General features: G+C 32.6%; 1 protein-coding gene across 1 annotated transcript in view; it reads left to right on the top strand.

Moving 5' to 3' along the window:
- Dhc1 (dynein axonemal heavy chain 1) overlaps nucleotides 1–24,055 on the top strand; it is a 402,656-nt gene that overhangs the window by 188,670 nt on the left and 189,931 nt on the right. The window contains exons 40-46 of the mRNA XM_085812430.1: nucleotides 522–763; nucleotides 4,273–4,413; nucleotides 10,224–10,461; nucleotides 12,347–12,489; nucleotides 13,279–13,413; nucleotides 14,532–14,654; nucleotides 23,090–23,303. Coding sequence (XP_085668556.1) covers nucleotides 522–763; nucleotides 4,273–4,413; nucleotides 10,224–10,461; nucleotides 12,347–12,489; nucleotides 13,279–13,413; nucleotides 14,532–14,654; nucleotides 23,090–23,303 — 1,236 coding nt within the window. The remainder of the gene's footprint in view (nucleotides 1–521; nucleotides 764–4,272; nucleotides 4,414–10,223; nucleotides 10,462–12,346; nucleotides 12,490–13,278; nucleotides 13,414–14,531; nucleotides 14,655–23,089; nucleotides 23,304–24,055) is intronic.

Genomic DNA, 24,055 nt, shown 5'->3' on the forward strand with positions numbered 1-24,055 from the left:
AGTTAGGAAGCCACTGTAGAGACATTAGATATTTTATGAAAGTAGGAGAGATGAAAAATGAGCAACGCCTTCGCCAGGACTCGAACCACGAACCTCTCAAATACGCGCTGATCGTGCTGACCACTACACCACGAAGGCATGCTATGACGGCGGGAGAAATACTTTATAAGTTATCTACTTGAAAATGAAAATATGAAGATTTCGTTTCATACTTTGAAATTTTCATTTTGTGTTGAAAAATTCATTTTATAACAATCTGATATAACAAATAATGAATTTATTATATTTTTGCATATAAATAGGTTTTGGAGAACTTGAAAATAATATCCGAATAGTAATGTTAACCAGTATCTCATTAAGCTGTGACTTTTGCTTTTGTAGTTATAATTTAGCATCATAATTAAATAAGAAATAAACTTTTAAAAATGATATTTTTCGCAGATAAATGATATTGTTTCAGAACTTATCAGAAAAATATTTTTTATATAAAACTACAAATCATAATAAAAAAATTCTTTCAGGCGAGTTCGTATGGTTAGTCTTAGACGGCCCTGTAGATGCCATTTGGATTGAAAATTTAAATTCTGTTCTTGATGACAACAAAACTTTGACTCTTGCTAACGGTGATCGTATTCCTATGTCACCAAACTGTAAGGTGATGTTTGAAGTCCATAACTTAGAAAATGCGTCACATGCTACAGTCTCTAGGAATGGTATGGTATACATGAGTTCTTCCTGTTTGCCATGGAAGCCCATTTTAACGGTAAGTTTTTTATAATCTGAATAATAGCAACAGATATAAATAATTTTTGGCATGATTAAATTTTTATACTTCATAAACTGTAATAAGAATTTTTTTGAATATTTTATTTATGAATTTCTTCTTAATTTTGTTCGAGTTATTTTTGTCTTTCTCGGAATAGGACAAAACACACAATTTTTTTATATAAGAACTTTAAATTATTTTTTTATCTAAGGATGCTTCCGTGACTGAGTTTCTAAGGAAAACTCCTATTATGGAGACAAAGGACCCCCATGTACCCTGCTCAGTCGCTAAGATTTCAGCATCGGTCGTTGTTCTGCAGTCTTAATTACTAGGACAGAGGTCAACTATTTCATTTGTTATAGACTTTATACGTGGAGGAAAAACTACGTAGTTAAAAAAACAACAACAAACAAACAAACACACACACACACAAAAAAAAAAACCTTAATGTCGGTCCTAGATGTTTGCGTTTTTTTCAAAATATTGTTATCTCTACGAGCTTAAGTACTGAATCTATTTTGGCCTTTATTTCTCTCAGAAACTGAAAATTCAATATTTTTGATTCGTCTAATCAGGTGCCTTAAAAAACTGGAGTTTTATTGCAAGGTGTTATCGAACGCCATGTACTTGTAATAATCGGGGTTAAATTTCTAGTATTAGAAAGGCCGAAGCACTATGGAAGAACGTAAAGAACGATAAAAAATCAATTAATTAATTAACAACATTAAATAAAACAATTAATAATGAGTAACTAAGTTCAGAGAAATAATTAAACTTATTAATTACGTTATATTAATACTACATGGAAAATAAGAAATTACGTTAAAATCCTGTGTCATAAAATTTAATATTGAAATAAGATGATAAAATTAAGGAAAGCACGCTATGGAAAGATAAATATTTTGAATAGTATTCCATTTTAGATTGGCAAAATTGTTTCTTTACTTCGTTATATTAAAACTGCATCTAAACCATTTAAAGCCTTGTATAAAATTCTCGTCTCTTTCAAGATATAGACACTTCGACACAACAATTTTCGGATTATATAGTCTGAGCATACCTCCAGTACAAAAATTTTACACGAAATAACCACGGAAAATAGAAATGTAAAATGTTTAATCATTATTTGGAACAACTGCTAATTTTTTTAAACTCCAATAGATATTCCCCAATGGTTGTAAGCAAAGGATAGTTTGTAAAAAAAATGATGTGTCGATGAAAGAAAAAACTAAAATGCCAAGGGTGTTTTGTGGTATAGTTCGACCGTCTCAAGCTCAACCCTGGTTGGCATTCTGCCAAAACACATAGACTCGTCCAAAAGGGGCGTTATTACTTGCTGCGACGTGAAAGATCTTCTCTTCTCCGGAAAGAGCTATGCTGGAGGGAAAGCTTCCACCCTATTTTGAGAATAATTCGGTCCGAATGGCGCTTGCGTGTTTGCGCTCATGGTTGCAAATGAGGCGGTCGAACTATATCATGAAGCCAAATGGTTCAGTGGTAACTTAGATGCTTTCATTTATGCAATATGTTAGATAATAAGAGCATGAACTGGTACGAAAAATTTAAAGAAATTGGTAACTTAGTGACATTCCAGGAAGTGGCAGGCCTATGAAATTGTTGACAGCGTTCGTGAGTCAGACAAAGAGGATACCAAAGACCAAGTCATTGCCCCACCACATCATCATATTGGTACTTTGAAAGCCAGAATAACAGATGGTATGATTTGTCAAGTCTTGCAAAGCAAAGATTTCAAAAGACGAGGCGAGAACCGAAATACTGATTTGACATTCTCCAAGCCACAAAAAGAGACCTAGCATATATTCAAACTTGGTAATGCAGAATTGTTCAAAGAGAACTCCATTATTATAGTTACTATTTCGAAAAAAAAACATATGTCTAGTTATAATAGTTTACCCACAATAAATCTAAAATCAAAGAAGATCTTAAAACCCTTCCATATATTTATCGATATTATGGTATTTATGTTGCAACGGGTTTTTATCACATCGAGCGTTCGGTTTTGACGCTGACGGTAACGCACGGGCATCGGATTTAGGAGAACGTTATATAAAAAGAATAGAATACTTATGACTTGGAAATACATTATGTACGTCTTTTGGTGCCATATTCATGGTATATATACCTTCATTTCCTTAATTGCACTTAATATACGCTACCTAATAAAACAACATTTTAATATCTAATAGATTGCTTTCAACACAAAAAGTGTACAAGGGTTTTCACTGCTTCTATTCTTTAATAAAACTATTTTCAGCATCCATGATAAGTTTTCAAGTCACAATCAAAAACGTAGCAAAAAATTAGTCACTTTTATAAAATAGTATTATTTTCCTTATTAAAATTATATTAAACAACATATGTATAAAGCAATAATTCAGAGTAAGAAACTAAAACTAATTAAAAATAAACAGCTAATTTACTTATATCTTACATATCAAATATTTATTTTGCTGTAGTGTTTCGCTTTGCTTATTTTAAAGAAAAATGTATAAAATAAATATAAAACCCGGAACATTTTCAGTTTTTATTTTACAAGATATTTTCCTGTCTCGTTTTCCTTCTTTCCATAGTAAAAGAGGTATTAAAAATAATGCTCTTAATCTGTCGATATTCTCGAGAATTTACGAAAGAGGATCTCGAATCTCAAGAAATCATTAACTATTAATTTAGTAATTTTTAAGTATCGTGAAAGAAAATGTTCAGGGAAGCATAACCGCTAATTAAATATGCACATTAAATAATATAAAAAATCCTGGCATCGTACAGTTTGTTTTCATGTGTGTTTAGCACAAAATTCGACACCACATTTTAGTTCTCCAGTTTTCCCTTTTAAAATTCTGCACTAAAACACTTACATTCTATTTAATTAATTAAACATCTCGAATTCGAGATTGCGGTAATTGACAATTTTAATTTTCTGTAAATTTATGTTTGTAGATTCGCCAAAATGCTGTATGTTTATATTCAAAAAAATTAACCCACAATAAATTTGACAATAAATTTGACACTTAATATTTCAGCTGAACGACTGAAATTTTAGACTTGTAGATATTTTAATTTCGACTTGTAGATATTTTAATTTAATTAATGTTTAATATTCGAGAACATTCTTTATTTTGCATTTTGAATATTTTTTAGCTTGCTGAAGATAAAAGGGAAAACAAGAATGAAATTTTATCTCATTACTGAAATCAAATTTTACCTCATTAATTATCGTAGAATAATGACATATAGACTTATTTACTTGAAAGATACGTTATTGTAATGAATTTCGGTGCAAAATTTTACTTGTTAAAAACCATAGATATGCGATTCCTTTAATGAAAATACACCATTGCATTTTTTTTGGAACAATTGTATCCTAAAAGTTGCAGAACTAAAAATATTAGCGTCAGAAGAAAAGTGTTCTACATAACTAATTTGTTTGATATGCTGGTGATTTATTTTATGAAATAATTATTTTAAGTATTTATTTCTAATTTTAGGCGTGGCTAAATGAACAGCCGAAACTGATATCGAGAGCTATGAATCAGTTATTTGATCGTTCATTTGAGTCCATTTTCACCTGGTCTGTTGAAAATTTAGTTTTCCGTATGAAGATTTTGCAGTGCATGATTATAACTCAGGTAACGTTAACATGCGGATGCTTGAAAATTTCATTTTAGACATGTAAACTCTATTGCCGAATTTTGTTTTGTACTTCACGATATTTATGTAAATTTAGAAATTAACTCGTGCACTATAATGTTAAGAAACTTCAATATACATTTAAAGAATTTATTTACGTTAAATTAAAAAAATATAATATACTCTTTAGTTTAGAAAAATAATGCGAAAATTAAAATAATCGAATATTTTCTTAAAAAATTATATTTTTAATTCTGGAAGGCAAAATCGACTGTTTTTTTACCATAAAATTAAATTTTATTTCTGAAATTTTATGCAAAAAACATAAATATAGATAATATTTTGTCATTTTATACTCACATAAAGTTATGCAAACTTCTTGCATAAAATTTTCATGCTATTTCAAATGTCATTATAGTTCTAAGAGTTCCGATGTGAGAAATACAACAATTGGTCATGTCATACAGATATAGTGTTGTAGAATCCTGTAAAATTTCTTAAATTTCCATCCAACCAGGTCAGAGCAATCATGCATGCAAGCAGGGCCATCACATTTTCATGAAATCATAACTGAAAACGAAATTTCCTTGGAAACTAGCAAGCACAGTTAGTTTCTTAAAATTAATAAATATATGTATTTAGATATAGTAATAAGCTATATTTTCTAGTATGTGTAACTACATATTTGCATAATATTGTCTACAAATGTAGTTTATGTATATTTCAGGGAATTTAACATGAGGAATTGCTCAAATTTAAATGTAAACAGATCATCTGGCCCTTTAAATTGCAAAAGCTGCAGGGTATCTTATGTTATTAAGCTTTTTCGTAGTGAGTATTTCTGGCATCGCGTGCGCGCTGCATAGTTAGTTCCTGCCAGGTCTAACAGTTTCAATTACTCAGCTTTGCGGTCTCTTACTGTCGACAGTTTAAGTTTGAAGCACCGGTACAGTTTTTCAGACAGCTTCTAGTATTTAATTGTGTTTAATTTAAATTTGACTGTTTTATTTATTTAAAAAGATTATTATTACCTTAAGACTTTCTCATTGTTCTCAGACAAAGCGTAACTTGCTTTACGTCTGCATCAAAAGCTGGATTTTTAAGAATTATTGAAAAATATTTGATACGTTAAACCATTTAATTTTTTCAAAATCTGATATTCTTTCATTTACCTAGTAGTTGATTCTATATTCTACATATAATTTTCGATTATAAATTTTTGTTTTATTCTCAATTATGAAATTACATGCTGACGTATGGTTTTTCATTTGTAATGCTACTTTCAATTTAATGGAAAAGATACAGAAATTGCTTTTCCGTGATCGAGTACATTTAGATTTAAGCAGATTTAAATCATATTTAATCATTAGAAGGTAATATTAATAATAACCACTGAATAGTAGTATAATAAAAAATATGCAGTCTGAAAACCTGGAGATTAGTCTAACATTTCGAAGAGTTTACCATTAAATGTTTAAAAAAATTAAGAAAGTATAAAATTATGGCTATAATTAAGATACAATAACACGCAGAACAAGTATTAATTTAGAAGTCAAACAACAGAAATCAGAGTTATATTTTCAAATTTTCCCAGAACTAATTTCGATGGTTATCATCGTCAGCTGCAAAAGCGAAAATGAACGAGATAGATAAGAAAAACTGGACAGCGGTTAAGCTACTGGCGCCATCTGTTGATGAAACGATAACTAAAACATAATTTCTTTAAAGGCTGAAGGCAAATATGGATTGGAATTAGGGTCTTTAACTAGAAGAGAAAAATTTTTTTTTGAATGTGAAATGCCTACAGAAAATCTAATTCATCAACGGAGTATTACCATATGACAAAGAATACAACCTGTAACACAACAAATGGTGTCTGCACGAACAATTTGACGTCGTTTACAGTATAATGGACTGTCCGCTAGACGTCTATTGCTTTTCTTGCATTCTTACCTTTAAACCGTAGGCATATGCGCTTGCAATGGTGTACCAAACGGCAGATATGGAAATTCGAATGGCATGACATTATGTTTTCGAACGACTCGTGCTTCTACCTGCAGTACTACGATGGTCGACTTTGAGTTTGGAGACACAATGGAGAAAGGCTGCTCGACTGTTGCGTTACGCATCTTTATACTGGTCCTGCACCCAATGTTATGGCGTGGAGTCGTATTGGATTCCACTTCCGCATCCCCTAGTACGCTTACCAACCGACGCCAAATCTGTGAAGTTTTTCAGCCTATTCTCCTTCCTTACATTCAGGGTTTGCTTGCGCCACATTTCAACAGGGCAATACGCGGCCACTGTTTAAGCTTTCTTCTTAGATCACCGTATTGCATTATTCTCCATATCTAACCTGCCCATTCTCCATATCTATCGCCCATCGATCATGTCTGGTCAATGATTGAAGATCGCCTAGCCTGGCATGCCGTAGTCGCGGGGGTACACCACATGAACTCTCGCTACATGTGGAGACAGCATCGCCTCCCAATCCCCAGCAATACACCCAAATCCTGTTTCACTCAGTACCGTTGCGTGTAGCAGCGATTATTGACAAACGGGAATGCAACACTCTTTAGTGACTTTCTCTTCCTCACCTCAAAGAAGACTGTATTTCAAATCAACTAACACTGATAATATGTTCAATCTGTGAAATAAATTTGGCTTTGATATATCTTGTCATTCTTTATCTTGAAAATCTGATACATTTTGAATGCCCAGAAATGTATAATAATCTTAAACCGAATCATGAAAAACAACTGCATGTGACTGAAGCCTTTACAAATGGCAGAATGCATTAGAGAAGATAATGTTCTAGAAAATCCAGATTCCCCTACATATTACAAACGATGTTATTAATGAGCCTAGGTATGGTGTTGGTAGATAAAAATGAGGTATATTCCTTCGAAAAGCAGGTTTCTCATTTTACCCAGTCCAAGGGCAATGCACGTTTTCTGTGCTGCTCTGAGTATCTGTAACTGATCATCAGTTTGTTATGCTTAATCTCTACTCCAACAAGTTTTTTTTGGGGGGGGGAGAAAAAGCAGGGAGGACTGATCTGCGATTTTATTTAAACTATTCATTTAGTAATTGCAATGTTATTGCAGTTAGATTTACAGTTCAACATTGCAATATATGGTATTTTGCGAGGTTTATGTTAATTAACGCATTATCTTGTAATTTTAGCCGTACCATAGCTTATATTTTCGTTCTTTTCTCACTGGGACACAAATTAGATACGTGTATGTAAAAAGAGTTCTCAAAAGTTAGTGAGAGACATTTGGCAGCGACACTGACAGTTGTAATATTTCCTCATCCAACTCTGTGAGTTACCTTAGATTGGCGTTAGCCTTTTTCTAGCCAAGTATACTTGTGCAATTAGACTAGTTTAAGCCATCGCCGGATACACTTTGTGAATCTCTAGCTTTAAATTACTTTAAATTTTAATTTACGTTTTATTTAATCTAAATCCTGCAAGTCTCGGAGATTCCTCTGTAAGAAAAAGCAACGTGTTTTCTTAAAAGATTTTAATAAAAGGGTTTGTTTAAACCAGGCAGTCTCAAATCTTTTAGGTTCGCGGCACACTATTTTACTGCTAATAACGTCGCGGTATGCTCCTAGCTCCCTAGCGGATGCTTACACGAACCATGGAAAGTCGATCATTTCTTACCCTTAGCGGAGCATATATAAACCAATGAACAGTCACCCAGGGTTACCAGACAAACGATATAGTCTTACGCATACAACTGTTTTGACAAATTGTACGTCGCACGAATGAGCCTCGTTCCGTACATAGCTTTGTATGATGTTTTTATCCTCAGCAAAATAATATTTCTATAACTTAATGATATACGTATATTTCGAACAACTATACAAATTTCAACCAACAGTTTAAGTAAGTTTTTTTAATTAAAATATATACAGCAATAAAATGAATTGAAATGGGTCGTATTGTTGATTGACAAATACTATCTTGACGCTAATCTTGCCATATGTTCATCTATCGCTACTACTATTATATTTCCTTGTTTTTCTCAGTCGGTGAGAGTTCTCTACTTCAAAAGGGACAAAGAAAATCAATAGGTTCTCTCTTAGTTTCCTACTATAACGTTTCCTTAAGACAAAAGCAGGAAGGATTAACCTTTCCTGTCTAAACTATTGACTAAAACTTTTAATACACAAGCATGGTTTTTATGTGTTCGCAATTTTCTAATACTTTTCTTGCGGCGCAGTCCACTAGTTTCATGGCATATCCTTTGAAAGTGGTTTAAACCTTCTTCTATGTTGAAGTAACTCCAATATGTAGATAAGTCGTCTGACAATTTCACTAGGGACTAAGGTTGAGTCACATAAGTGATTGGAACCCTACCCTTTAACAGAGGAAGCTGATTTAACATAGAAGCTTTTTTAAACCAACTTGTTACTAAGAAGACATCTCATTATGTATATCTTATAAAGCTCAATCTAATACTGTATTTACTGTACTATCAATAATATTTTACTTTAAAATATTTGCCTGAGGTAGACGTTATTTTTGCCTATATAACTTTCGCCATATATTGCTGACGTAGCTTGATTTGAAGATTAATAACCTCAGATCGTCAGCTTTAATAATTGTTTCCATAAAACTGCTAAAAAACATTAATATCTTAGACTAATATATCGGATTAGAAATGAGGGTTATGAATAACCCTCATTTCCTATAGGAATAAGAATTAAGAATTACTTGAGCATGTTTCCAAATATGTGGGATGGAAAATGAAGTATTGTTATAATAATATGCACAGGTTGTTTAAAAACATTTCCTTCAATTCTTGCTGCATAGAAAACTAGCTACGGTCATAAATTTTTTACTGCAACTTTCATTAGATTCTTGAAACAAAGTTTTAAATTTTTTTACTGCAGCTTTCATTCGATTCTTGAAATAAAGTTTTAAAATTTTCTCTTTTACGATAGTAAATTGATCGCTTTCTATTAAAGTCTTTCAAATATGGCTGCTCATGATTTATAATCAAAACAAATTTCCGCTTTTCACGATTTTTGTAATAAATTATATTTGGTCTTACGCTCTGCAAAATGTATCAGACAAAGACAAAAATCATTGAAGTTTTCTGCTTTTTAAAACTTTCGTCTTCTATTATTTTAACCACAGTAAAAACCCATTTTAAATATTGATGCTATTGCCCATTCAATAGATGAGTGCTTTCCCAGGGTTATGAAATTTAATTTTTCTATTACGTGTGATAAAATAAACCATTTTTGCTAAACATTTGGCTTTTCACTTTTTGTAGAAAGCAATGACTGTTGAAGTTTTCGCTATGTTAGGAACCGAACTAATAATTGTACAACTTTAAGTACCTAGATTTCAAAATTCCTATTTCGGTTTTCTCTCAACTAAAGAGATTACCTTTCTTCCGGAAAATAAAATAATTTATCTATTCAAAATTTACTTATTGACCCTTTTTGAACTTATATAAATTTTGCCTGCCGCTGGCAGTAACTTAGTCTTTTGGGCAAAAGTTGATGTCAATTAATTTTCTTATTATTCAATAACTTGCTTAATAAGAATCGTTCAAAATTATTAATGAACATTTTCTGTAGTTAAGACTTGGCAATTAAAACAATTAGTCCAACACCTTCCGCTGAAGTCAGATTTGCTTGAAATTTGATTCTTTTTGTTACGTAGTTGGATATTGATTCAAGACATCGCTATTAAATTACATGTATAATTTTTTCAGCATTATTTACAATTCGATTTTTTAGATCAGCTATTCTATACAAATAGTTATAAATTTTTACGATTTTTTAGATGATCAAATTGTTAAACGGTTTATTACCAAAAGAAGAGAAAGATCTCAACCTCCTGGCCAACATCCTGCAAAGGAATTACGTGTTCAGCTTGATGTGGAGTATTGGAGCTTTCTTAGAAATTCCTGATCGTATAAAATTTGAGCAACACCTGTATAATAACAGAGATTACGGTCTAGAGCTTCCTTTGATGGAGGATCCATCGGATTCTATATTCGATTTCAATATTGACAATCAAGGTTTATTTTAAAATATATCTTTATTCTTTAGATTAGAATAGTATTATTATTTTCCAAATTATAGATTATCTCGTAACGATGACTGATCACCTTTACATTTATTCTGTATTACTACTCAAAAATTTCTTAAAATATTCTTATATAGCTAACTTCGCGATTAACAACGGGAATACCGGTGAAAGGGAGGATGATGTCCACGGATAGTTAACTAAAAACCATGGTTCATCCCGGAGCAGTTAAAATACTGTGCGTCAGTAGACAGGGATCACTGACATCTCTACTATATGTAAATGAGATCAGATATTTCGAGGTCCTTTACGCGTCAGCCATCTCGAATGAATTTGCGGTCGTAAAATGTAATATCAGGTTACATCGTGCTCAGCTAATGGGCAACTTTCTTTTCAAGGAGGAATCATTCAAATAGATCGGCCAACAGTTTCCGATACGTGATCCTATGCAACATATTTGGTTATATTCTATGATGAAGGGCTAATGTTCAGTAAACTCCAGTTCACTATCTGGAAACTAGGCTAGCTAACATTCACAAGTGTGCAAAACTGTATTATGCCTGGAAAACTATATACTTTTCTAAAAGTCCGTTTTATCTTAGAAGCATTTATTATTAATTTTTATGAAATGTACAAAATATTCGTTTTTGTTTCGTAGAGACATTAGGTTAATTCGAAGCAAGAAAGATGAAAAATTAGCAAACGCTTTCGCCGGGAATCGAACCGCGGACCTCTGGAATACGCGCCCAGCGTGCAGACCACCACACCATGAAGGCATGCCAAGAAGACGGGAGAAATACTTTATATACTCTCTTTTTAAAGGGCGACTGGAGTTTTAAGGGACCCAACTGCCAAATCCCGTGTGGGAAAAATCATCATCCACCACTCTTTTAGTTCGAGCGCCACTGTAGAAACATTAATTATTTTTTGGAAGCAGGCAAGATGAAATATGAATAACGCCTTCGCCGGGAATTGAAACACGGACCTCTAGAATACGCTCCCAGCGTGCAGACCACCACACCTCGAAGGCATGCCAAGAAGGCGGGAGAAATACCTTATAGTTTATCGATAAAACACGTTTTAAAATATAACTATTTCTTGTTTTGCGCGTAATTTTCTTTTCTCATAGATTACAATAATACCCATGGATCATATATTAACAAATAAAACTTTTCCTCATTCACGAATTATATTGAGAATCATAAAATTCCTAAGCATTTTGAGCAGTGTATTTAAAGCCATGCTTAACTAACAAAGTCCTGCATTAATTTTCGATTCATAGTTTGGGTTCTTAATATTTATAAATATAACTATGGAATCATTATCGTAAAAGATAGTTACCGAGAATGTATAAAGTTTCATACAGAGTTTTAAATTCTTTGCATTAAACAAAAGGTATTGATTTTTAATTTCAAAATTATGAAGAAAAGTAACATAGGGCTTTCTTCGATTTTAAATAAAATTGTAAGTCTTCTAATTATAACAGAAAAGATATAAGCTAACTTTATGGATAAATTAATAAGAAATTATTGATTCTCGCTCGATGCTTTCTTCATTCAAAAAACGTGCGTTGTTAAACAATAAGCGAAAAAACACGGAGAAAATTCGAAGTTGCTTTCTTAATCTGAATTAAAAGCACATTTAAAAAGTTAAATTTATTTGAATCTAGCTGATTTAAATAGCACACTATTCAATTACATTGGGTTTAGTAGCGCGATTGAATAGGATATGAAATCACAAATGTGATAATATTTTTTTGATAACAGTAGTGTTTTTCATATATGGAGGTTAGTGATCTTTCAGGCTCAATTTTCTTGATACTTTTTCGGCAATATAAGCGACTGTTTTAATAAATACCTTTTTGATTCCCAAACTAGGTAACTGGAGACACTGGAAAGTTCTCGTACCAGATTATCAGTTTGACCCTTCTAATGGAGTGGAGTATATTTCTGTATTGGTACCAAACATCGACAATGTTCGGACAGATTTCCTGATCAACACTGTCGCAAAACAGGGGGATGTAAGTGGCATGAAATTATTTAAAATCTTACGGGATGGCGCATGAAATGACAGTCGATTCTGTTATCCCATAAAATTTTAATATTATATATTGAACTTTACAACGTGTATTCAGGTAATTTTGTTTATTCAAAATCTTACAAATGAAAGCTGTAACTTTTTTTTTTTTTTTTTTTTTAAGAAATGAGTAGTATGGTAGTGACACAAAAGCATTTTCTTGCACACTTTGGTTCAAGATGGGCTCCTTGCTAACAGACCATTCGTAGACTGTGTTAGCAATTGGAAGCCACTGGCTCTGTACCGAAGAAGAATTGACGGCGCCCATTAAGTGTAAACACATTTAAAACAGGCACACTCAGTGGGTCATGCAAGACGAAGATTGCTTGCACTCTGTGAGATGCTGTTAACTGAAAATGATCAAATAAACTCAACAAACCAGAGATTATTATCATTTCTATCTACATTTACTCTAAGAGAACATGAAAATACTACACGAAACGTTCTACTTATATTTTCATAATATTCTTACCTACAGTACTCAAACTGTTTAAATAAGATTACCAACGTTATTAAGAGAAACTCTTTAAATAGGAATACATTTCTGAGATGAATATGAAAGAGGCAGATGAAGAAACCCTTTTAATTTTCTTCTTTGAACACCTTGAGTATTACAACTCTGAATTATTTTCTTTCTTCACTTTTTTTTACAAAAATGAACCATTTGGTGCTATTAGTGTAAGGGCAGCCAAAGGACATATAATAATATGTTTATCTTTCCTTCATTTTGTAGCCTGTATTATTATTGGGAGAGCCGGGAACAGGCAAAACGATGATGCTGAAAGCCTACACCTCTAAGTTGAATCCGGAGACACATATAACAAAGAGTTTAAACTTCTCTTCTGCAACAACTCCTTTCCATTTTCAGGTATATATTATACTGAACTGAAATTCTTTGAAATGCATCTTCTCTGTGATAAATTAAAAATGCTCATCTTATTGTTTCTGGACACTTTATATTCTCTTAAAGTTACCTGCATATATTTTACTAATTTTCTTAATTGACAAATTAATCCCAGAGGAACTAAAGATATGGAACATAAAATTATACATTTAAAATGGGCTTTAAAAAAACATTGATAACCGGCAGTAAAGGAAACTTACTCTGTTACTTCATCTTAAATTTTAAGAGGTTACGTGTAAAAACTTCTGATCTTATTTAATGGTGAGAAGTCCTTATTATTCAAACCTTCGCGATGTACTATTTGGATTAAGAGAATATTTTTTAATTTTGTCTGGAAACTAAGTTCGTCCATTCAAAGCAATAAATACCAGGAAAATTTTCCTTCAAGGTGTTAAATAAAAAAATAAAATTTCTAAATAATACATTAGTTCTCAAAAAACTTTATTATAAAGTATCATTACCAAGAAATTTTATAAAGAAAATTTCAGTTTACATTAAATGACAACGTAACAAAATTTTAATACGAAAATGAGCTTCAGTTCAATCCCCTTTGTAATGGTATGACAAAATATGTTGAATAACATTCACAAATCTTCATAGTAATAAATACGTAAGTTATTATTGAAGTTAAAAACCTATTTTTTGCAGCATCCTTTTAAAGTTAGAAGCCTTCTTTTTCTTACCAGTTGCAAGTACTTCTGCAGCTGGTACGAAAGCTGAAGGAAAAGGTTCTACATTTAAAACTTCAAATCTAATTGTAGAAATTTACGAATATTGAGCTGATTCTTTCTGCCTTAACACCTCCAATAAAATAATCTAATAATTAAACTTTTAATATTATTTTAGATAGAACTCTTACTCATTGGAAGATAATTGAGGACTCTTTAAACTTTTTCACAAAAAATATTTCTTCTCAGTAACAAGAAAACTCTCTAACTATAAAATGATTGCACTCTAAAATTTTATTTCAGTTCATAAATGTTAAACGAAAGTTGTCACAGAAGAACTGCTGTAAAATGTAATTTCATGTCAGCTTTCATTGTTATGTAACAATAATCATATTTTGTTATTCTTACCTACAGAAAACGATAGAAAGTTACATCGAGAAGCGTGCAGGAAATATATATGGCCCTGCAGCTGGTAAAAAACTGACTATTATTATTGATGACATAAACATGCCCCTCATAAATGCATGGGACGATCAGGTACTAATTTTCATTTTATTCAGTTATTAGTTTTAAATGTCTACTTTTTCCATTAAAATCATTAAATGATGGTTTATAAGGGACTACTTCCCTAAGCTTTTTAGTTAACTTTTGTATTAGTTTGAGCTACCAAATTTAGAAATCACTAATAAAACTTGATCAATATAAATACTAAAAGAATAAAGGAATTATTATGCGATTGATGTTGCTTTCAAAATAAATGTTGAAATACAAACACTGTAAAATAATCTGTTTTAACAATTCACTTAACCTAAATTACTAAACGTACACTTAATATCTGGAAAAAATTTAAAAAAAAAAAAAAAAAAAAAAACCCTGCCTGCTGTTGACTAATACTTTTTGGATAAAAGTAGAATTTGTGTAGCATAATTTTATTGCCATGTGCTTAGGATGAATGACATATTTAACTCAATATTTCCAATACTCTTTTAATACTAATATAACATTTTTCTTTTATTCTAAAATTCCCTTCTGCAAACTACACATATCTGTTATATCTGAAACCTGGCGTAGCAAAATTCATCAAGATAAGTAGGGATGAAGCAGATCAGTAGCACATAAGTCTAACTAGATTATTCGCAGCAGAAAGGTCAAAATGGGATTTAGCATTGTCATGTTGAAAAACAGTTCTTCTGACAACTTGTAGGAAGGACCATACCGGAGTTACGACCAAATCAACATGGCATTTAGCTGACAGTGTTCCAACCGAGACCTGCCTGCTGTATATTACGCCTCCACAACCAGGGCCGATATGAGGTTGCCTTCTGAAAGCTTTGCCATGTAGTCTCTAGACCAATTTTCAGCCATCACTACTACTAAGAGAAAGGCGAGACTCATTGCTAGAGAGAACAACCGTCCATTCTAACTACCACTGCCCTGGGTGTATAGTATGATAGCCTCAGCGATGACTTGAGGTTAATTGAAGATTTATTGCTGGTCACCTGGCTTGTGGCCCAGCAACGTCTTCTGATAATTGTGCAACGTCTTCTGATAGTTTGTATATATATTGCTAAACCTCCAAATTTTAGTACATGATGTCTAAATTCACTTACATTACCCTAATGATTACTAAGCATCATTATTCAAATACCATGATCCATTTGAACACGATTTCATCTTTGGTCGTCTCTTGATGCCATTCGAGTTCGTTGTTGTTCTTGCAACTACTGCGGTACACAAACTGAAGAGTCTGACATTTCAGCCTAAATGCGTAGCAATCTACCTCAGTGATAAACCAAAATCTGATAAAACAAGAATTCTCTCAGTCTTTTCCGTTGACAATAAGTAGAATGTCGACCAGTTCGACATGTTCGACAGCTGTTATGTGAGTGGGATAAGATTACAATGGAATAGCTTTTACAGAATTCAAGCCCTTACAGCATGTCTGTGGTTTTAAATAGGCTCTCAAAATTTTTTACCATTTGAATGTCTTACGTACATACATTTGCTTCACTTTTTAGCTTTTCTATCTTAATTCTAACATTCATGAATGTGTTTCACGATTTGAAGTTAGATCACTCGATGAATGTAGCTGTAAAACATTTTATAAATCAGTGGGTGAAAATAGGATCATCTATAAAATAAGAAGAAGTGATAGGCAGGAAATTCATATTTCCTGGAGAAATATTAGCCTGGGGCTCCCATTACAAGGTAAAAAATATGAACTACTTCATCGGTGGCAAGAGGTGATGGTCTGTATGTGCTTGAACTCTGAAACTATTTTCAGCACACATTAAATAAAAAAATATTTGTTTCGTCAAAATTTCCGTTGAGGGAGCCTAACGTTTAGGACAGCGGTTCTCAACCTTTTCACTAACGCGTACCATCTAAACAACTATAAAACCTCTAGTAATACCACTAGTAAGTACTACCACCACCATGTTTGAACAAAGCTCAGATCCCATAAATTTCCGAGTGTTACAGAAAAAACTCAATCAGGATGTTGGAGTTTTAATTTTTGAATTTAGTAGTTAAAAATACTTTGCTACCTTGCATACCACCTATTTTTCTCTTGTGTACCACAGCTGAGAATCGCTGGTCTAGACGGTACTCGACTTTCGTTTTAACGATTCATAGTTTTTGGATAAATTAAAGAAGAAATTTTGTATATCGGTCTAAATTTCACAATTAGAAACGGTATTATACACCCTGCCAATTTTCTTTAATTGTTTTTAAAATATTATACTATTTTAATTTATACTCTTATTACGTTTCTTACTATCCCTGTAATTTAAGTATAGTATATCAATTTTATTGGTTTTTATTTTTTTAGAAAAGTTTTGAATCAAAAGTATATTATGAATAGTGCTTGTGTTTCTTAAAATTCTCTCTCACTTTTTAAGATAAAAAAAAGTTAAACTCTCTTAAGCTTTTGCTGTTGCACCCAAAACTGGCTATAGAATCTCTTATTAAGATCCATTCATGAAATAATCTTCAGTAGGGTTAATTGTTTTAAGTCACATTTTACAATAACTATTAAATAAATTGATTGTATTGGTTCTTTTAATATAATACTGCATTTTTAAGACATTCATAGAAGTAAAATGACCTGAACATACGACAACTTCAGGTACATGAAACGGATATAATAATTGTATTCTGCAAGAAAAGTAATCAAAAAGTCTAAACCATGGGGTTCTTAACCGGTGGTGCGCGTACCACTGGTGGTATGCAAGAGAAAAATAGGTGGTACTCAAAGAAGCAAAGTATTTTTAACAACTAAATTCAAAAATTAAAACCCCAACATCCTGATTGAGTTTTTTCTGTAACGCTCGTAAATTTATGCGATCTGAGCTTTGTTCAAGAGTGGTGGTGGTGGTGGTAGTACTTACTAGTGTTGGTACTAAAGGTTTTCAGTTGTTTAGATGGTACGCGTTTGTGAAAAGGTTAAGAACCGCTGCTTTTAAACATTAGTCTCTCTCAACGTACATTTTGACGAAACAAATATTTTTTATTTAATTTGTGCTGAAAATAGTTTCATAGTTTAAGCACATAACAGATCATCCCTGTTGCCACCGATGAAGTAGTTCACGATTTTTACCTTGTAACGGGAGCCCCAGGCTAAAATTTCTCCTAGAAATAGCAATTTCCTATGGTATGCGCACCACCAGTTGAGAACCCCTGGTTTATACTTTTTGATTACCTTCCTTGCAGAATACAATTATTATACTCGTTTCATATACCTGAAGTTGTCGTATGTGCAAGTCATTTTACTTCTGTGAATACCTTAAAAATGCAGGATTATATTAAAAGAACCAACACAAACAATTTTATTTTATAGTTATTGTAAAATGTTACTTAAAACAATTAACGCTACTTAAGATTATTTCATGAATGAATCTTAATGAGAGATTCTATAGCCAGTTTTGGGCGCAACAGCAAAAGCTTAAGAGATTTTAATTTTTTTAATCTTAAAAAGTGAGAGAGAATTTTAAGAAACACAAGCAGTATTCATAATATATTTTTGATTCAAAACATTTTTAAAAATAAAATAAAAACCAATAAAATTGATGTAATATACTTAAATAACAAGGATAAGAAGAGAAACGTAATAAGAATATAAATTAAAATAGCATAATATTTTAAGAACAATTTAAGAAAATTGGCAGAGTGTATAATATTATTTCTTATTCTGAAATTTAAACCGATATACAAAATTTCTTCTTTAATTTTTTTAAAAAAAACTATGAATTGTTAAAACGAAAGTCGAGTATCGTCTAGACCAGCGATTCTCAGCCTGTGGTACGCAAGAGAAAAATGGGTGGTACTCAAAGAAGCAAAGTATTTTTAACTATTAAATTAAAAAATTAAATACTTCAACATACTTTTAAGTTTCATTCGCTGTCACTCGTAAATTTATGCGATCTGAGCTTTGTTCAAGATCAATTGTCGATCAGAAACTTTAGCAAAACAATCCGTTTTAACTTTCACAAATATTCTTTTAGCCATAGACATAACAAAATTTGTCATAAATGATGTTCTTAAAAGAGAATGTAGTAGAAGCGGATGTCGTATTTAATAGGAAAAAGTTTTTAAAAAAGATAATAGTATCTCATTAATTCTTTTAGAGTTGATTGATTTATTAGAATGTCTACACTTTATATCGCCCCCATTTCCATGCTCATATTTTTGTGTTTTCAATTAGAATAATGTTTTACGTGGATCTGCAGTCTCTAACAGAAGGTCTTCTCCTTGCTTTGTGTTCCTTACCTTTCTACGCGATTTGAGAATATCCTCGTTTGTTTTTGAAGAACTCGTAATATAATATATAATATATTTGGCGGTAATGGTTGAATCACGGAAATTGAGGCTCCAGTATCGATTAAAAATTAGGTGACGCTCTCCCTTGTCACGAATATTACTTCCTCGCCCTGTTGTTCATTTCGCCTCAAGCCGCCATTGATGAAGCTGCTTATCTGCTGCGCCATGATATTCTATAGATTATTGCCATTATACACTGACTACCAATAAGTATTTGGACACCTATGCAAATGACGATATCTGCGGTCCTAAGGTACGTCACGAACTCCGCCGGTATATATCGTGTAGGAAACAGCATCGGCTTTAGTCGCATGCAAGATGCCTCGCAGTTCGGAGCTCTCTGATTTCGAGAAAGGTATAATTATCGGGTATTACAAATGTGGCCGATCCTTAAGGGACTTATCTAGCCATCTGAAGTACCGAAAATCGACAGTGGCCTGTGTGATTAAGAAGCGGAAGGTGAGCGGTGATTGTCGGAATGTGCTCCGAGTCGGCAGACCAACGAAACTGGGTGATGGAGACCGACAAGTGCTGTCCAGAGAAATTCGGAAGAACCGCACCCAACCGATGGCCCTCATCCGCGAGGAGTTTCAACAGGCATCCGGGAGTATTGTTTCAATGAATACCATCCGTAAGGAAGTACATCTGCTTGTTTTTCACGGTCGTGCTGCTGCCTATAAGCCTTTGATCACAAAGTCCAACCGCGCTGCTCGGTTAATATGGTGCAAAGCACATTGAAATTGGACCGTAGATCAGTGGAAACGGGTTCTTTGGAGTGACGTATCAAGGTCCACCCTTTACCGTTCGGATGGCAGGGTCTGGGTCTGGCATCTACCTGTAGAACGTCTCCTGCCAGAATGCATTGTGCCAACAGTCAAATTCGGCGGAGGTGGAATTATGCTCTGGGGGTGTTTCTCCTGGTATGGACTGGGACCCTTGGTCCCCATTCATGGTAAGCTCAACTCCGATGCCTACTGCACTATTTTGGATGACAATGTGCTTCCTACGTTGTGGCAGTTTTACGGGTTGGACTCCTGTTACTTTCAGGACGACAATGCCAGTTGTCATTTTCGACGTAAACCAAGACTTGGTATGGTGCCAATGGAATTCATCGAATGGACTGGCCTGCCCAGAGTCCAGACCTGAACCTTATCGAGAACCTCTGGGACGAGTTGCATCGCCGAATTCAGGGGTGCACTAACAGTGCAAAATCGGTGAAGGAACTTCTATGTCTTCTCCAAGCCGAGTGGAAGAAAATACCACTAGCTGTCATACAACGACTTGTGGAAAGTATGCCTCGGAGGGTCCACACTGTAATTACCTCTCGTGGAGGCTCTACCAACTATTGATTTTGAATAAAGTTAGTTTTTCTTTTCTATCACAGGTGTCCAAATACTTATTGGTAGTCAGTGTATTACCCAATCAAAGTATGAAACCATTCTTTCTTAAAAGACATCTAGAATCCAAGCACGCCAGCTAAAGGATTGATTAATCGGAAGAATATTCTGGAGGAAATTATCGAAGTTCAAAAATAGTAAACAAGTAATGAAAAGTTTTCTTACTTCCAGTGAAAACGTTTCGGAAGCTGGTTACCTAGTTTAATAAGCCTAAGAATTGCCAAGACTGGCAGGTTCACACTATTGGAGAAAACCTTATATTACCAGCATCTAAAGGTATCGTTTTAACATCACTGAATGAAAAATCGACCAATAAACTTAATAATATTTCTTTATTAAATGATACAGTAAGTCGACAAATTCATGAACTGGTAAATTCCATAAAAGAGACACTTATTCAAAAAATAAAACACAATGAGTATTTTGCATTGCAGTTGAATGAAAGTATTGATATAACTAACTTCAATTACTATTAGGTTACGTACGTTTGGAAACAAACGAATTGTCGAAGAGAATTTATTTTGCGATGCTCTTCATGATAGAGTAATTGCAAATGAAATTTTCAAAGTAATTGACAATTCTATGTCTGAGAATGGCATAATTGCACTGTCGTATGCAATGACGGTGCTCGGGCTTTAGCAGGAAAATATTCCGATGCTATTTCTAAAATAAAAAAAGTCGCACCTGAAACTAAATTTACCCACTGCTCCATTCATCAAGAAGCATTAGTAACCAAAACAACCCCCGAGAACCTGAAAATCGTTTTGAATCAAGCTGTGAAAATTGTTAATTTTATTAAAAGCCGAGCCTTCAATTGAAGAATATTTAGGATTATATACCAAGAGATTGGCAGTGAACATGAAACGCCTGTGTTACATTCCCGAAATAAGGGTAAATTATAATCCGGTTTTAAATCGTTCTTCGCACTTTGATCAGAAACTCAAATTTTTCTCTTTGATTCGATTGAAATTTGAATTGTAAAAATGTTTATTTAGCGAATTATGGTTGGTGCATTTAGCGTATTTAGCTGATATTTGTGGAAAGTCAAATGAATTGTTTTTAGGATTACAAGGACAAAATGTTCATTGGTTTACTATTAGAGATAAAATAGTAAATGCAATGATAAAAACTAGAGCTAATAATCAAAGAATTGGATAATAAAATTTTAAGCTTTTATAAAGTTTTCTGACCGAAAATAATTTGAAAATAAAAGAATTAGTATTCGATATTAAAAAGCATTGTTTTTCATTGATAAATAATTTCAACATGTATTTTCCCGAGGTTTAAGCAAAAGAAAATTGGACCAAAAATCCATTTTGCTCATAAGTACCTGAAATTGTATCTCATGGAAAAAAGAATAATTAATAGAAATTTACTATATTTTGTGTATTTGAACTTTAACTGCAGATTTTAAAAATAGCACACTTGTTAACTTTTGGCTAAGCCGAAAAAACGAATTCAAAAGGTATTTCAAATAAAGCTATTAAATTTTTATTGCCTTTTTGCACAACCTATTTGGGTAAACAAGGATTTTCTGCTATATTATATTTGAAAAATAAATACAGAACCCAATTAAAAGTGGATCTTAATTTACGTTTAAAACTAAGTGGAATAAGACCAGACATAAAAAAATTGGTCTCTCTTAGATAGGCACGAATTTCACACTAAATTTGAGAATTCAAGTATTATAACTTAAATTTTGATAATTAAATTGGTAACCATTTTTAATGTAATAATTTGTATGTGTGCATGTTTAATACAAATAACCAATATCTTATGCAAATGGCAAAATATATTTTTACTGTTTTTATTGAGAAATTGAAAAATAATCTTCGTAAAATTTAGTGGTGGTATTTCAGTCTTCGTTTAGATGGTACGCGTTAGTCAAAAGGTTGAGAACCACTGGTCTAGACACTGTCCTTCAAACAGTAAACAATGTAGATAAAAATGCTGAATTGCTCTTTCGTTTCTAGACATTCAGTCAGCAAATAATCAGCTGGTATACAGTTTGATCACAAAAGTCACGTTCATCAAACTTTCAAAGATTTGGAAATTCCAAAATGGAAATTAATAGAGGATTGTTTCAATGGATAATTTTATTTTAATACATTTATAGTCTTTAAAAATTAAGGGGAATTAATTTAAATTGTACTCCTTTTTATACGTTTAAAATGCAAGAGATACAGTCTGAATTTGAATAATAGAATATTAATAGAATTAGTAGTTAGACTAGCAAAATTGTATACTTCCTTTTGAAACTGATGTATGTCCATAATAAAAAGGGACACAAATCTTATATAATAGGTTATAAATTTCGCGAATGATGACGTAACTGACCCTTGTTCATAGAAAAAAAATTCTGCGGAATATTTTTGCTCCACAATATAACTGAACGTAACGGAAAGAATATCCGATATGTTGTATTTAAATAAAATATGAAATTTCACGTAATGTTTAAAATTACTTTATATACTCGAAAATATTTAATACCCATTAAATTCTGCAACGGGCAATTGAAACGCAACTTACTTTATGTGTCATAATAAGCTGCGATTTGTAAAATAATTTTCGAAACGTTTTAATGGAACATTAAGTAAAATGTTATTGAGCGCCTTCTTTCATTCCACAAATTGTATTCTTTTAATCTAGAATTAAAAGATTCTCACAAATTCTCCCTAAAAATCAAATTTATGCAAACGAAGATTTAGTGAATATAATGGATATTAAGAATTATCTCTTCACATGTGGGTATTTTAGATTACCAACGAAATTGTTCGTCAGACAATAGAAATGGCTGGATTTTACTGCTTGGAACGTCCTGGAGAGTTTCTGAAACTAGCTGACATTCATTATCTGGCCGCTATGTGCCAACCTGGTGGTGGAAGAAATGAGATACCAGAAAGACTAAAGCGCCATTTTGCCATTTTCAATTGTACTCTTCCAACAGATATCTCCATTGACAGAATATTTGGTAAGTCGCTAAGTTTCGCTTTCATAAAAAACAAAGATATAAAAATACCGCAAATTCCACATAAAATTTAATTTAAAAATATCGAATAACTTGGGAATTTTTTAGTAGATAATCACATACTTCTTTTAACAGCTGTAGATTTCAACTGTGATCATTTTCACTCAATGGTCGTACTGTAATGCTACTAGAATGGAAACCTGTTAGATCCTTGTCAAATATTAGTACAGTTAAATGCTTCATTAAGAACAAACTCCCCTTCAGCATTCTATGAGATTGGATTAAAATGCTGTTTCGAAGCAGATTACCCATTTTCATATCGGTGGTAGAAAACGTGATTGCTTACTGAAAAGCGGTATGAGCCATTCTGGCGAAAATGTGCCAGAGAAAGCTCCACGCCCGTTAGCAATTGGCTTTAGCTAGAACGATATGTTGTGGCAAATTTTAAAAAGATTTTTTTCATGACAGAAATGTTGCTTTTATTAAATAATGCTAAGCAAACAAAAGGCAAATAAACAAATGAAGCACTCATATCGTGAATGAATGAACGTCTACGTTAAACCGCACTAAAATTTCATGTAGTCTCATCTGTTTAATCGAATTCACTGTGATGTACTTCGTAGATAGATCACCAATAGAATCAAATGGATATACTAATTTTTCTGTACTCTTTATTTTAATGCACGTATTCGTGAACTCTTTCAATTAAATTCGTTATTATGTTAGTAAAAGATTATATGTCAACATACAAGGTG

Source organism: Stegodyphus dumicola, chromosome 3, assembly GCF_044657685.1.
Source record: "Stegodyphus dumicola isolate Sdum_Otavi_A_Nest chromosome 3, ASM4465768v1".
Lineage (NCBI taxonomy): Eukaryota > Metazoa > Arthropoda > Arachnida > Araneae > Eresidae > Stegodyphus > Stegodyphus dumicola.